The following is a 17,156-nucleotide window of genomic DNA, read 5'->3' on the forward strand; positions in this document are numbered from 1 at the left end:
TGCCTCAATTGATCAATCTAGGTGTCAAGGATAAAAGGACATTGTCACATATTGTGAGAGTCACAATTAGTAGTCACAATGGTAATGTTGGATCTCAACATTCTTGTAACTTGGGTAGTAATGATGTGTTGCTAAATACCGCTCATTACTTATGTTTCTAAATGGGTTTAGGAGCATTGCCAACGTTACAAGAACCTATTGGGTCACACACAAAGGGAAATTAGATGGAGATTAGGTTCATATGATGAACCAAGAAGATTAGGTTCATATGATGAACCAAGAAGATTAGGTTCATATGATGAACCAAATTGGATTAAGTGTAATCTAAATTAGATTAATTGAGCAAGACTCGATTAAGTTAGACTCGAGTTAGACTTAAGTGAGGCTAGACTTGAGTTAGGCTCAAGTGAGGCTTAATGATGATATTCATTGAATTATGAATTCAATTTGAATATTAGATTCAAATTTCGATTCAAATTATGAAGAGAAGAGGAGTTTCAAAATGGTCATTTAATGAAGAATGAATATTCATTAAATACTCATTAAGACTTATTAATGAGGCTCATTAATGGAGTTAATGAGCATTAAGTATTTTCATTAAATGAAAATACTTAAGCCATTTTACTCTTATTTTTCATAATGAACGGATCATCATTATTCTTCCTCTCTTCTAGCTCTCTCTCCTTCTCCTCCATTGCCGAGCCACCCAAGAGTGCTAGCACACTCTAAGTGGTTCTTCTCCACCTATTGTCCATGTGGATACGTATAGAGGAGTGTACACTTGACACTCTCGAGATCCGGCAATCTTTTGGACGAGCGGGATAAGCGAAGGGCTTCGCAACAAGGGTAACGTTTCTTATTCATGTAGATCTAAGGTAGATCTAGGTTAGAAACTTGTACATGATTTATTTTTATATATCTTCGCACGAATCCGTGGCAAGACTTCGAGGTTTCCGCAATGCAAAAAGCGGTTTTTGCGGCTCGAAAGTCCCAACACATCTCGTGTGCTTCGTTCGACGGTTAGTCCTCTTGAAGTGTCCTGACTCTGATACCACTTGTTAGGACCCTTGGGGGTCAGCTAGAGGGGGGTGAATAGCCCTTGCATAAAAATAAAACAAAAAGACTTTTCTCAGATTTACATCTTTATAAATCTAACACTTGCATAAGTATAATAAAGAAACTAAAAGACAGGGGCACCGAGAATTTTCTTGGTTACAACCAGGGAGGTTGTTAATCCAAGCAAGTAAAGCGCACTAATTTCTCCTTCAGGCAGAGAAACCTCTTTACATCAATGACAACACAGAATCAGAGAGCTAAACAGAAAACTAAAAGTGTACAATTGTTATTTCACAGTTTCTTGTTCTATTTAGCTTCTAGGAGCAGGATGTTTATATAGCCCTGCTTGGGGCTCCTAGAAGCGTTCCAGGCATCTAGAATTGGATAGAAATCTATCCCTAATGCAACGGTCAAAAGCCACGTCGATCTGGATAAAAGTCAGGTTCCGAGCGCCCGGAATGGTTTCGGGCGCCCTGACCTACTCCGGGCGCCCCGGACTGGTCTTGGCGTCCCGGACTGATCCGGATGCCCCGACCTGATCCGAGCACCCCGACCTGATCCAGGCGCCCCGACCTGATCCGGGCGCCCCGACCTGGTCCAGGTGCCTCAGACTGGTCCGGGTGCCCCGGACTGGTCCAAGTGCCCCGGGCATCAGAAGTCAGCCCTTTGTTGACTTTTGGTCTGGGCCTCCTTCTTCAGTTCCGCTCGCCTTGATCTAGGTCTTTCACTCTGTGTCCGTTCGCTTGGGTGATTTCGACAATCCGCAATAAGGCTCACCCGAACCCAACTTTCAACCTTCTCGAGCAAACTTTCGCTCTAGCTTCTCGTCCCTTAGAATCCCTGCTTGCTTCCTTCTCGTCCGCCAGCATACTCTTCCACAGCTTTTCGTCCCTTGGATAGCTGCGTCTTTTGCTCCTCGAGTAATCTTCCACTCCAGCTTCTCATCCCTCAGAAACACCGCACGCTCCCTTCTCGTCTGCCGATATACTCTTCCGTAGCACCTTGTACCTCAGATGCATCGAGCCTGTCGACTCTCTCCCGTGTCGTCCTTCTCGCTAGCTGCATCTTTCGCTCGACGTCCTGTGCTCATAAGTTCCTGTACACTTAGACAAAAGGTTAAACACAATGGGACCTGACTTAACTTGTTTGATCACATTAAAACTATCTTGGGGTACCAACATAATCTATATCAAACAATGTAGATCTACAAAACTAACCATCCAGCACGCTTAAAAGAGAACATGAAATAGAGGAAACAACAGTACAGAAATCAGAAACAAGGAAGAAGAAATGGATGCTAGTGAGCTGGGCATTCCCAAGCACTCACTGATCTTGACAAAGATGTCAAGATCTTTCAATTGGCGAGGAATCAATCAACCAAGATCTACGCAGATACAGTGAAATGAAACAGAACTCCAGAATCAGAAGAGGAAATAGAAAGAATTGTCTCTCACCATTTGGTTATGGTCTGAGCTTTATCGGAAGAAGATCACCGGCTGGAAGGAAAAGGAATTAGCTCAAACCGCTGGATTGCTCCACCTTCTCTGCTTCTTCATCCTCACAGAATTGTGATAGAGTTGGTTTCAGATGGTTGAGGTGGTGTCGCCGTTTTGAAGATGGATGATGACCGGAGGAAGGGAATTGCCCTTAACCTCACTTGCTCACTGACGATGGAAGTGGATTAGGATCATCGGATCGTATGAGGAAGAAAACGTGATCGCGCCAAAATTTTGAAAACTCGCTATTGTGACAGTATTTACTATAGCTTCTCAATTGAACTGGATTTAATCGGATGGCTAGAATAATTAAAATCTTGATCAATAGTGAAATGTCGTTAAAATCCTATCCAAAGGTGCTGATCTTCATCAAAGGTCCAAATCTACTCCCCCTTAGGTTGGATGGGTCGGATCATGATAAATGGCTCAGATCTCTTCAAGTCTTGGATGGATAATCTAGATTACTCCAAAGCTTGATATCTTCATTTAAGCTTGGATTTAGATCAATCTGGGTTGATCAAACCCAAGTCCTCGCCCCTTTAATGCCTACAAAGATCATATTCAAATATTAGTATCAAATATCGTAATAATGAGATAGTTTGTAATTAAGTCTGAGAATAAATGCAATTCATGAAATATGATGTAAGTATGAGTTTAATCTATGAGAAAATCAAAAGCATGCATTTATGAATCAAAATATTGTGGCAAAATCATAGTTATCAAGCACATGTTGAATTGTTTTGATGAAGTAGCGTCACTCTCACATTGGATGACTTTAGTGAAAATGGGTTACCTTGTTGCATTGAGATATAATGTTGTCCTTGTTAGTTTGTCTGCTCAACTATGTTATACCTTTCTGCCTCTGAGGACTCTCGTGGTTGAGTGATGTGTACTCCATAAGTATACAGAAACATTGTCAAGTAATAAAAGATATCGATCTATAGGGACTAGTGATTAACCACTAGAGACTTCGCAAAGCGAATTACCTAGACTATTGAATTATGGGAAAGTACGTGAACTAGAGAGAGAGTGAGCTAGAGAGAAGAGAGTGAGGAAAGTTTTGTTGAGGAAGTCTAACTTGGGAAAGTAGTTCTAGGATTCAGTTTCATCGTGATGCTCTTTGATGTAATAAGAATAGTCAATTACCAACCCTCGATGTTCATGCTTCATAGGAAATCTAATTAAATACCGATGTTACCCCATAACGGTCACACCGGAGTGTTCTCCCCATTGCCATCCCATTCTATTAAATAGAGAAGGTAACGTAGAAGGTCTGGTTAAAAGGGATACCCTTTGTCATCTAGGGCCCCCTGGTCAAACAATCTAAATTACATAAATTCCTTCCTAACATGGAATTGGGGAAAACCCATTAAGCACTAAATAAAGTCTCCCTTGTATGGATTTGACCTCCATTTCAAGGGAATTCTCGAGATGCTCGATTAAAGGGATACCCTTTATTACTAAGGGCCCCCTGTCATGCAATCTCTAGTATTCCCTTTACATGATGAAAAATACATATATCCATTCAACCAAACAACACATATAAGCAAGGAATGCTCGCATACACATTCAATCGAACAAGAACTAAGTATAAACATGCCATAGAAAGAGGAAATAGGCATAGCCATAGAGCTTGTATGTTTGCAAGGTTGCAAACATAGTCCCACATTGAAAATATATAAAAAATATCATGGATTTATAAGAAAAATATATCTTTATTGGTATGATATCTTTTGGGTAGCGCTCAAGAACAAAGCCATGAGGGCTTTGGCCCAAAGTGGATAATATCATGCCATTGTGGAGATATGTGAACATCCTTCAGTCTCAACAATTGGTATCAGGGCAAGGGTCGCTCTTCATTAGACTAACCATCAGAAGAAGCACGATCCAGATCAATAACCTAAGATCGAACTATGTGGGTGAAATCTTGAACGAAGTAAGGGAGCCCCTCGGCAAGTCAGTGACTTGATGCTTGAGGCGAGGTTCTGAGCAGATCAAGAGTGACCCGATGCTTGAGGGGAGGCCCTGAGTAAGTCAAGAGTGACCCAATATTCAAGGGGAGGCCCTGAGCAGGTCAAGAGTGACTCGATACTCGAGGGGAGACCCTAGGCAGATCAAAAGTAACTAAATACTTAAGGGGGGACCTTGTGGTCCACTGTTTAGAGGGAGATTGTTGGGGTTGCAAGATTATAAATATAGTCCCATATTGAAAACACATAGGAAGGATCATGAATTTAAAAAAAAAGATATCTCCATTATAGAGATATCTAAATTTCTTTTAGTACTAATAGAGTTTACATCAAATACACATCACAACTACTCCTTAGGTTTTAGAACTAGGAGAATTTACTTTATACGTAAAGGAACAAGATTCAAAGACATGAATGAAAGCATTCTACAAATTAAATTGACAAGAAGAGAGGAGAAAGCTTAGTCACGGTGATACAGGTTATGATAAATCGGCCGAGTGAGTGAAGGAGGAGTTTAAGTCTAAAGAGATAGGAAAGGTATATAGTCGGCCGAATAAAGGTCGAGTGAGCACCTACGTGCTCATATATGCTCGGTCGTACAAAGCCTGCCCAAGCATAAAGACATTTAGTCTTATATAATACTTTCTGCATATAACCGGCCGACCACAGGCCGAGTGAGCACCCACGTGCTCATATATGCTCGGTCAGGCAAAGCCCGCCCGAGCATAAAGGCATTTAACCTTATATAATACTCTATGCATATAACCAAGAGTGACTCGATATTCGAGGGGAGACCCTAAGCAGGTCAAAAGTAACTAAATACTTGAGGAGGGACCCTGTGGTCCTTTGTTTATAGGGGGGATTGTTGGGGTTGCAAGATTATAAATATAGTCCCATATTGAAAATACATGGGAAAGATCATAAATTTATAAAAAAAAATATCTCCATTATAGAGATATCTAAATTTCTTTTAGTCCTAATAGAGTTTACATCAAATACATATCACAACTTCTCCTTATGTCTTAGAACTAGGAGAATCTACTTCATACGCAAAGGAACAAGATTCAAAGACATGAATGAAAGCATTCTACAAATCAAAATGACAAGAAGAGAGGAGAAAGCTTAGTCACGGTGATACGGGTTATGATAAATCGGCCGAGCGAGTGAAGGAGAAGTTTAAGTCCAAAGAGATAGGAAAGGTATATAGTCGGTCGAATAAAGGCTGAGTGAGCACCCACGTGCTCAAATATGCTCGGTCGGACAAAGCCCGCCCAAGCATAAAGGCATTTAGCCTTATATAATACTTTCTGCATATAACCGGTCGACCGCAGGTCGAGTGAGCACCCATGTGCTTATATATGCTCGGCCGGGCAAAGTCCGCCAGAGCATAAAGGCATTTAAACTTATATAATACACTCTGCATATAACCGACCGATCGTAGGCAGAGTGAGCACCCACTGTTGGATTTTTCGGGCCGCGAAAATCTCTTTTTCGCGTCGCAGAATCCCCGAAAGCCCCTAGCCATGGATCAGTGCGAAGAAAATTTACGAAAAACTTACGAGTACGAGTTTACTATCTAGATCTACACTTAGATCTACATGTTTAGAAATTTACCCTTGTAGCGAAGCCCTTCGCATTCCCGCTCGTCCAAACGGTGCCGGATCTCGAGAGTGTTGAAATAGACACTCCTCTAGAAGTATCCACACGAACTAATTAGGTGGAGAGAAACTAAACAAAGGGGTGCTAGCACCCTTGATCAGCCACGGCAAGAAGAGGAGAGGGAGAGCTTGAGAGGAAGAAGATGCAATAATAATCACTTGAATGAAAATGAATCCATATTCATTCAAATTGTGGCCGGCCACATTTCCCAAATGTAACCCCCTCATTAATGCATTAAGTTGTCATCAAAGAGGGAATGTAACCTCAATGAGGTGACACTCACTAGTAACTCCCATGAGGTGGCAACCATGATGATGTGGTGCATCATCATTGGTCCACATCAATGCCAACTCACCAATGAGGTGGCATAAAGTCAAGTCAAACTTGACTTTTAATCTTCCTCTCAAGTTAAGTCAAACTTGACCAAATCTCTTCCATGGTTGATCTAATCTAACCATTTGATTCAAGTCAACTTAATATAATGAATCTAATTCATTAAATTAAGTTGATTTAATGAGTCATAATCTAAATTAGACTCATTGAATACATGAATCAACTTGAGTCCAACTCAAGTTAGCCCAATTAGGATTACTCTTAATCCAATTTGATTCATCAAATGAATCTAATCCTCTTGGTTCATCATATGAACCTAATCTCCATCTAATTGTCCTAAGTGTGTGACCCTATAGGTTCTTGTAACGTTGGCAATGCCCTAAACCCATTTAGGAGCATAAGTAATGAGCGGTATCTAGCAACACATCATTACTACCCAAGTTACAAGAATGTCGAGATCCGACATCACCTTTTGACTACTAATTGTGACTCCTCACAAAATATGACAAGTGTCTTTCTATCCTAGACATCTAGATTTATCAAAGTGAGGCATAGATCGTGTCATCCTCTGACCAATCTAAATCTTGAACTCCAAGTAGACTCAATAAATCAAATGAGCTCAATATCCTATATTGACTCATTTGGGCATGGTCATGCACTTCGTGGTCTCACTCTATCAAGAATACCGATGTCGCTCCCGTCATATGGGAGGGATAGATCCCATCTACATCACTCACATCCCTCTGCATAATTCGTTATATACCCAGTAATCGCCTTTATAGTCCACCCAGTTACGGGTGACGTTTGACGAAACCAAAGTACATAACTCCTTATGTAGGGATCTATGGTGACTTCAGGTCTAAGGACTAGTAGTCATACTAATAGCCACATGAGAAAGTATATGACACTCATATAACGATCCATGATACTTTCTCATGGTGGGTCATTCAGTATACATTCTCTAATGTATACCCATGTGTCAACTTGATATCTCTATATCCATGACTTGTGAGATCAAGTCATCGAGTTGACCTACATGCTAGTCTTATTGCATTAACATTGTCCCTGAATGTTAATACTCGACTAGTCATCGAGTAGTGTTCCCTATATCATCTCACTATCGGTTTAACTAACCGATTGATATAGGTGAGAACCGTCTACTCAAGGACATTATGATACTTAGTTTATTTGGCACCAATACAAGTAAGTATAATAACAAAAATCAAAATGCCTTTATTTATATAGAATATGATACAATAAGTCCAAAATACAATCATCAAATGATTGGCTCTAGGGCTCTAGCTAATAATCTCCCATTAGCACTAGTGCCAATCAGTGTAGGCTCTAAGCCCAAATGACCTAGTGTGACCATCATGCTTCTTCTGTGCCAAAGCCTTGGTCAAGGGATCTGTGATGTGAGCCTCTGTAGGTACTCTGCAAATCTTCACATCTCCTCTCTCGATGATCTCTCGAATGAGATGGAAGCGCCGTAGTATGTGTTTGGTCCGCTGGTGTGAGCGAGGTTCCTTCGCCTGTGCTATAGCTCCATTGTTATCACAATAGAGCTCAATGGGGTCAGCAATGCTAGGAACCACCCCAAGTTCAGTGATGAACTTGAGACTCCAAACTGCCTCTTTTGCTGCCTCTGATGCAGCAATGTACTCGGCTTCTGTTGTAGAATCAGCTACTGTATCCTGCTTTGAACTCTTCCAGTTGACAACACCACCATTAATGCAAAATACAAACCTCGACTGCGATCTATAGCCATCCTGGTCGGTCTGGAAGCTAGCATCACTGTAACCCTTTACAGCTAGCTCATCACTGCCTCCATATATCAAGAAATATTCTTTAGTCCTTCTTAAGTACTTAAGAATATTCTTGACCGCTATCCAGTGACTTTCACCTGGATCTGACTGGTATCTCAAAGCATACGAGACATCAGGTCGAGTACATAGCATGGTGTACATGATCGATCCAATGGCTGAGGCATAAGGGATCTGATCCATGCGGTCTCTCTCCTCTCTAGAAGAGGGACCTTGAGTCTTCGAAAGACTCACGCCATGTGACATTGGCAGAAATCCCTTCTTGGAGTTCTGCATGGCAAACCGTAGGAGTACCTTGTCAATGTATGTACTCTGACTTAGGCCAAGCAATCTCTTAGATCTATCTCTATAGATCTGTATCCCTAGAATGCGGGATGCCTCACCTAACTCCTTCATTGAGAAGCAACTCCCTAGCCAGGTCTTGACAGACTGAAGCATAGGGATATCCTTCCCAATGAGTAGTATGTCATCCACATACAATATGAGGAAGACAACTATATCCCCTACAACCTTCTTGTAGACACAAGGTTCATCTTCGTTCTTGATGAAACCAAACTGTTTGATTGCATCATCGAATCAAAGATTCCAGCTCCGAGAAGCTTGCTTTAGTCCATAAATGGACCTATGCAGCCTGCATACTCTACTAGTATGCTGTGGATCTACAAAACCCTCAGGTTGTGTCATGTACACATCCTCGAGCAGGTTTCCATTCAGAAACGCTGTTTTGACATCCATCTGCCATATCTCATAGTCATGGTAGGCTGCAATAGCAAGCATGATCCGAATGGACTTAAACATCGCTACTGGAGAAAAGGTCTCATCATAGTCAATACCATGAATCTACTTGAAACCTTTAGCTACCAAGCGACCCTTATAAATAAGTCCATCCATGTCAGTCTTTCTCTTAAAGACCCACTTGCACCCTATGGGTTTTACCCCTTCAGGTGGATCAACCAAAGTCCAAACTTGGTTGGTGTACATGGACTCCATCTCGGATCTCATGGCCTCTAGCCATTTCTCGGAATCTGGTCTCATCACAGCTTCCTGATAGGTGGTAGGCTCATCCTCTATGAGCACTACGTCATCATGGTCAGACAAGAGAAATGAGTATCTCTCAGGCTGACGACGCGCCCTATCAGACCTACAAAGAGGAATGTCTACTTGAACTGGTTGTTGTTCCTCAACTCCTTGTGGAACATCATCCACAATACTTTGTGGTTCTAGTTCAATTTCCATCGAGGCATCAGTGCTATTGTTCGCATCTTGAACTTCTTCAAGATCGAACGCGCTCCCACTAGTCTTTCTAGAAACAAAGTCCCTTTCTAGAATGACCCCAGTCTTTGCCACAACTACCTTGTGCTGACTGGGAATGTAGAAGTAATATCCCTTAGTTTCCTTGGGATATCCAATAAAGTAGCACTTGTCAGATTTGGGTCCTAATTTGTCTGAGACTTGACGTCGAACGTAAGCCTCACAACCCCAAATCCTCATGAAAGACACCTGGGCATCTCTCCCAGTCCATATCCTATATGGTGTCTTTATCACGACCTTGGATGGAACAAGGTTGAGTATAAAAGCTGCCGTGTCTAGAGCATAGCCCCAAAGGAATGTCGGAAGATCTGTGTGACTCATCATAGACCGTACCATATCTAATAGGGTACGATTCCTGCTTTCGGATACACTATTCCACTGTGGTGTTCCAGGAGGAGTGAGTTGGGATAGAATACCACACTCAGCTAGGTAGTCACGAAACTCATGGCTAAGGTATTCTCCACCTCGATCGGATCGAAGTATCTTAATACTCTTGCCAAGCTGGTTCTGTACTTCATTCTTGAATTCTTTGAACTTTTCAAAGGATTCAGACTTATGTGTCATCAAGTACACATAACCATATCTACTGAAGTCATCAGTAAATGTGATGAAGTACCTATAACCGCCTTTAACAGCAACATTAAAAGGGCCACATACATCACTATGTATGAGTCCTAACAAATCAGTTGCTCTCTCGCTGTGCCCACTAAAGGGAGTCTTGGTCATCTTGCCTCGTAGGCATGACTCGCATACCTCATATGATTCAAAATCAAATGAGTCCAGCATACCATCCTTATGGAGCTGGGATAAGCGCTTATGACCTAAGCGACAGTGCCAGAGGTAAGTTTGGTTCATGTCATTTGACTTGAACCTCTTGGTATTTATGTTATAGATAGGGCTCTCAAGGTCTAGAATATAGAGTCCGTTTATCAGAGGTGCACTATAATAGAACATATCGTTTAAATAAACGGAACAACATTTGTTCTTTATAGTAAATGAGAAACCTTTCTTGTCCAAACAAGAAACTGATATAATGTTCTTAGTTAATGCAGGCACATAACAACAATCGACTAACTCTAGTACAAGCCCAAAGGGCAGAGATAAAAAGTAAGTCCCTACAGCAACAGCAGCAACCCGTGCTCCATTGCCTACTCGTAGGTCCACCTCGCCCTTAGTAGCATATTTCGGGCATTACAAGTACAAATGTGAGAAGCACATCCAGTATCTAATACCCATGATGTAGAAATAGATAGATTGACTTCTATAACATATATACCTGAAGTGGAAGTCTCACTTCGCTTCTTCTTAAGATCCTCCAAGTATACCTTGCAGTTCCTCTTCCAGTGCCCGGTCTGACCGCAGTGGAAGCAGGTAGCATCCTTGGCGACCCCTCCTTTAGGCTTCAGTGCCTTGCCTTTGCCCTTGGCTTGGGACTTTCCCTTGCCTTTGGGCTTGCCCTTGCCCTTATGTTTCTGAACCATCAGAACAGTGTTGGGCTTAGCCTTCTTAAGGTTTAGCTCAGCAGTTCTCAACATGCTAAGCAGCTCGGGCAGTGGCTTGTCAATCTCGTTCATATTATAGTTTAGAATGAATTGACTATAGCTATCCGGCAAGGATTGCAAGATCAGATCAGTGGCCAGCTCTTGGCCAAGTGGGAACCCCAACCTTTGTAGGTTCTATATGTACCCAATCATTTTGAGTACATATGGGCCTACAGGAGCCCCGTCTGACATCTTGCACTGAGCAGTGCCCTTGAGATCTCAAATCTCTCATGCCTCGCTTGACCTTGATACAGTTGACGAAGATGTTCAACCATATCGTAAGCGCCCATTAACTCGTGTTGCTTCTGAAGCTCAGAGTTCATGGTCGCGAGCATTAGACAAGACACATCTAATGCGTCATCCTGATGCTTCTTGTAAGCATCTTTGTCAGCTCGCGGGGCATTGGCAGGAGGAGCCTCCGGAATGGGCTGCTCCAGAACGTACAGTTTACGTTCCTGAGTGAGAACTATTCTCAAGTTCCTATACAAGTTTGCTCCGTTGAGCTTGTCCTTCTCAAGGACAGATCGCAGGGAGAAAGTGTTCGTATTCGACGTCATGGTAATCTACAACAGAAATAAAAGCAGAAATAAATATCATATTCTTAATCATTTAATTAGGTCTTTAACTAAATGATGCTCCCACTGAATTCTATAATTCATGTGGGACAAGATCCACATCATACTAACCCTTGAGTTAGCTTTGGCTAATACGCCCAAGATTTAGTATGATCGGTAGGTAACGATTACCAATTACATCTCTATGCAACTCTTGTTTATAGGATGAAATCCGCATTTTATATTATAACTCGAGTTAGCTTTGGCTAATACGCCCGAGAATTAATATAAACGTGATTTTGTCCTACCTTTCCAACCATTGGAAGAATGCCTATAGTTGTACTCGATCCAACTGAGTAAACTAGGAATACTCAAACTAATTGAGTTTGCACTCGCCCATGCGTTGATAGGCGGGACCAAGATTGTCCCTTCGTACCCTACCAAGATAGTATGTGTTGCTCTGCTTTGGCAGATTCAACAACATCATGCGATCGAGGTAGTGGTAGGTATCACGACATGGTAGGCATTTTGAATTGTCGTGATTTAGATTAGATCTAAATGATGTTGTATCATATACATGAAATAGATCTAATCTAATCGATAGAGTGCATCTTATACACGATGTAGATCTAATCTAATCGTAAGGGTGCATCTTGTGCACGATTTAGATCTAATCTTAATCGCTAGGCACTAATTAATTACTTAATTAAACATGCATCATATACACAAGTAATTAACTAAATTTTGTGATTAGTCATGGCTCTACTACGATCTTCTCAAGCCAATGAGAAGATCGGATGGTCAACCTAAGGTCAACTTCTCAAGCGCCTTCCTTTTGACCACCTTGTGTTGCTCGCGCCTTCCTCGTAACTCCGTCTCGAGTGGACCTTCCACAGCTCCAATTTTGTACATTACAATTTTTGAAACTCGAGTTACATTCGAGTCTAAATCTAATTTACAACCAGAATAATAGAAAGGCACGACGCACAAGTCGTGAAAAATAAAGAAAAATAAAATACAAGCACGCACATCACATAACGGCACGCAAGCCGTATTATGAATTACAACACATATTGTCCAATCAAATTGGGTATTTGGGCCATGACTATCACAAAAATAATATATAATTCAAAATTATATATTTCTATAATTTTCTGTAATTTTTCTATAATTTTTTTTTACAATTTTACGGGTACAATTTCCCGGCGGTCCTGTTTAGCGGTTTTCGGGCGCAATCGCGGAACGAACTCCCTTGCGGGGCAAGGGGCAGCGCCCCTACCCGCGATCTAACCATCGCGAGGGTTCCTTTGTGATCTAACAGCGCCTTAGCCCGCTGTCCCAAAAAGATTTGGGGCGAAACCAAGCCGTTTTGGAAAAATCTTCCCGGTAGCGGAAGCCTACAAGTGCCGAAACACTTGTGCTTCGCTTCTACGAGAAAATTACCCATAAACACTATAAAAAAACTATATTTACAGAAAATCACAGAAGGTTTAATTTTTCATAAAAATCAAATTAAACTCCTACAAGCTTCGCACGTGGTTCTGATACCACTGTTGGGTTTTTTCGGGCCGTGAAAACCGCTTTTTCGCGTCGCGGAAACCCCGAAAGCCCCTAGCCATGGATCCGTGCGAAGAAAATTTACAAAAAACTTAAGAGTATGAGTTTACTATCTAGATCTGCACTTAGATCTACATGTTTAGAAATTTACCCTTGTAGCGAAGCCCTTCGCATTCCCGCTCGTCCAAACGGTGCTGGATCTCGAGAGTGTCAAAATAGACACTCCTCTAGAAGTATCCACACGAACTAATTAGGTGGAGAGAAACTAAACAAAGGTGTGCTAGCACCCTTGATCAGCCACGGCAAGAAGAGGAGAGGGAGAGCTTGAGAGGAAGAAGATGCAATAATAATCACTTGAATGAAAATGAATCCATATTCATTCAAATTGTGGCCGGCCACATTTCCCAAATGTAACCCCCTCATTAATGCATTAAGTTGTCATCAAAGAGGGAATGTAACCTCCATGAGGTGGCACTCACTAGTAACTCCCATGAGGTGGCAACCATGATGATGTGGTGCATCATCATTGGTCCACATCAATGCCAACTCACCAATGAGGTGGCATAAAGTCAAGTCAAACTTTGCTTTTAATCTTCCTCTCAAGTTAAGTCAAACTTGACCAAATCTCTTCCATGGTTGATCTAATCTAACCATTTGATTCAAGTCAACTTAATATAATGAATCTAATTCATTAAATTAGGTTGATTTAATGAGTCATAATCTAAATTAGACTCATTGAATACATGAATCAACTTGAGTCCAACTCAAGTTAGCCCAATTATGATTACACTTAATCCAATTTGATTTATCAAATGAATCTAATCCTCTTGGTTCATCATATGAACCTAATCTCCATCTAATTGTCCTAAGTGTGTGACCCTATAGTTTCTTGTAATGTTAGCAATGCCCTAAACCCATTTAGGAGCATAAGTAATGAGCGGTATCTAGCAACACATCATTACTACCCAAGTTACAAGAATGTCGACATCCGACATCACCTTGTGACTACTAATTGTGACTCCTCACAAAATATGACAAGTGTCCTTCTATCCTAGACATCTAGATTGATCAAAGTGAGGCATAGACCGTGTCATCCTCTGACCAATCTAAATCTTGAACTTCAAGTAGACTCACTAAATCAAATGAGCTCAATATCCTATATTGACTCATTTGGGCATGGTCATGCACTTCGTGGTCTCACTCTATCAAGAATACCGATGTCGCTCCCGTCATATGGGAGGGATAGATCCCATCTACATCACTCACATCCCTCTGCATAATTCGTTATATACCCAGTAATCGCCTTTATAGTCCACCCAGTTACGGGTGACGTTTGACGAAACCAAAGTACATAACTCCTTATGTAGGGATCTATGGTGACTTCAGGTCTAAGGACTAGTAGTCATACTAATAGCTACATGAGAAAGTATATGACACTCATATAACGATCCATGATACTTTCTCATGGCGGGTCATTCAGTATACATTTTCTAATGTATACCCATGTGTCAACTTGATATCTCTATATCCATGACTTGTGAGATCAAGTCATCGATTTGACCTACATGCTAGTCTTATTGCATTAACATTGTCCCTGAATGTTAATACTCGACTAAGAATGATTAAGTGTAGTGTTCCCTATATCATCTCACTATCGGTTCAACTAACCGATTGATATAGGTGAGAACCGTCTACTCAAGGATATTATTATACTTAGTTTATTTGGCACCAATACAAGTAAGTATAATAACCAAAATCAAAATGCCTTTATTTATATAGAATATGATACAATAAGTCCAAAATACAATCATCAAATGATTGGCTCTAGGGCTCTAGCTAACACCCACGTGCTATTATATGCTTGGTCGGGCAAAGTCCGCCCGAGCATAAAGGTATTTAGCATTATATAACACTCTCTATATATAGTCGGCCGACCACAGACTGAGTGAATACCCATGTGCTCATATATGCTCAGTCGGGCAAAGCACGCCCGAGCATAAATGCATTTAGTCTTATATAATACTCTCTGCATATAATCGGTCGATCGTAGGTCGAGTGAGCACCCACGTGCTCATATATGCTTGGCCGGGCAAAACCCGCTTGTGCATAAAGACATTTAGCCTTATATAATACTCTCTGCATATAGCCGGCCGGCCATAGACCGAGTGAGCACCCACGTGCTCATATATGCTCGGCCGGACAAGGCCCGCCCGAGCATAAAGTCACTTAGCCTTAAATAATACTCTCTACATATAACCGGCCAACCGCAGGTCGAGTGAGAACCTACATGCTCATATATACTCGATCGGGCAAAGCCCACCAGAGCATAAGGCATTTAGCCCTAAATAATACTCTATGCATATAACCAGCCGACCGCAGGTTGAGTGGGCACCCACGTACTCATATCTGCTCGGCCGAGTAAAGTCCGCCCGAGCATAAAAGCTTTTAGCCTTAAATAATACTCTCTGCATATAACCGGACGACCGTAGGCCGAGTGAGCACCCACATGCTCATATATGCTCGGCAGGAAAAAACCTGCCTGAGTATAAAGAAAGGATCAACAGAAGATAGTCTTAACAATATACACAATCGGCTTGAATGACCGACCAAAATATATTCAACAGGAGGTGGTTTGAACAGTATATACAACCAGCTTGAACGAACGATCGAGACATATTTAACAGAAAGTATTCTCAATAGTATATGCGGCCATCTTGAACGATCGACCGAAACATGCTTAATGAAATATTTGGCGGGAAATATCTTCTAGAAGCTTCTTCAATTATGATGACGTGTCATAAATGATAAAACGAGTACATCTGTGGTATAGAAAGGATTTCTTAAAGGATTATTGCACGAAGTATAAAAGATGATTTCATCTCCTAAGAAACTCTAACGAACCGAGGACCACCTCACAATTACGGAGGTCATGTGAGGTGGTATAAAAGGGGGATCTTCTCCGTTGGCAAGGTACGCAAGTTCTAGCATCAAAACTCTGTTTTACTTTAGTTATTGTTTTGCTTCTTCTTCTTCTTCCATCTGTGAGAGGAACTGACTTGAGCGTCCGAGGAGGTAGCAAGGGATCCCCACCCCGGTCTTAGGTCACTAACACTTTGTTGGCTCGTCTCACTATATGCAGGAGCATTGAGGAGTCTCTTCAGATCTTCAGAGTTCGTCTTCATTGGAGGTCATCATCATTCATCGAAACCAGCGCTCATCTTTGCAGATCTCAGACAAGATCAAATTTGGCGCCATGTGTGGGAAATATTCACCTGGATCTGAGACTACGGAGATGGAGGAAGCTGGTAAACACAACACCATCACTATATCGCAGGATAATCTGGAGTTACTCATCAATGCCAGAGTACAAAAGATACTGCAACAACAACAACAAGTATACTGGTGACACATTGCCTGTAGTTCCACCTCCGGTAATGTCTGTAACCTCTCATCACTGAGAGAAGGAGATCAGGGGAGGGGATCCGGCTCATCTGTTCTCTGCTCCTCTCTCTCCCACTCGATGTCCTAAAGCTTACTTTCGAACACCTCTGGAACAAGGAGGATGAAGAGTAGCCCTTCAGGAATCCTCTAGAGAAACCCTTATAAGGGAAAAGAGAAAGGGGAAAGTAGTAGCTAGCGATAGTTCTCCTGAAAGGATTGTCACTACATTCTCTCAATGAGTGTTGGATGATCCGTTGCCAAAACACTATCAGAACTTAAATGTTGGAGAATATTCGAGAACAATTGATCCCAAAGATCATCTTCTTAAGTTTGAGCACGCAGCGCTTCTTCAACAATTCATTGATGAAGTCAAATGTCGGATGTTTATTACCACTTTTAGAGGAGCGGCTCAGAG

At 41.6% G+C, this 17,156-nt stretch overlaps 1 protein-coding gene across 1 annotated transcript in view; it reads left to right on the forward strand.

Annotated features, from left to right (window-relative positions):
* The window catches only part of LOC122031387 (NAC domain-containing protein 37-like), an 83,744-nt gene extending 66,986 nt beyond the window's left edge, over positions 1-16,758 (forward strand). The window contains exon 4 of the mRNA XM_042590503.1: positions 16,440-16,758. Within this exon, the coding sequence (XP_042446437.1) occupies positions 16,440-16,758 (319 nt within the window). The remainder of the gene's footprint in view (positions 1-16,439) is intronic.
* Positions 16,759-17,156: the final 398 nt, after the last annotated feature.

Source organism: Zingiber officinale, chromosome 11A (assembly GCF_018446385.1).
Source record: "Zingiber officinale cultivar Zhangliang chromosome 11A, Zo_v1.1, whole genome shotgun sequence".
Classification (NCBI taxonomy): Eukaryota; Viridiplantae; Streptophyta; class Magnoliopsida; order Zingiberales; family Zingiberaceae; genus Zingiber; species Zingiber officinale.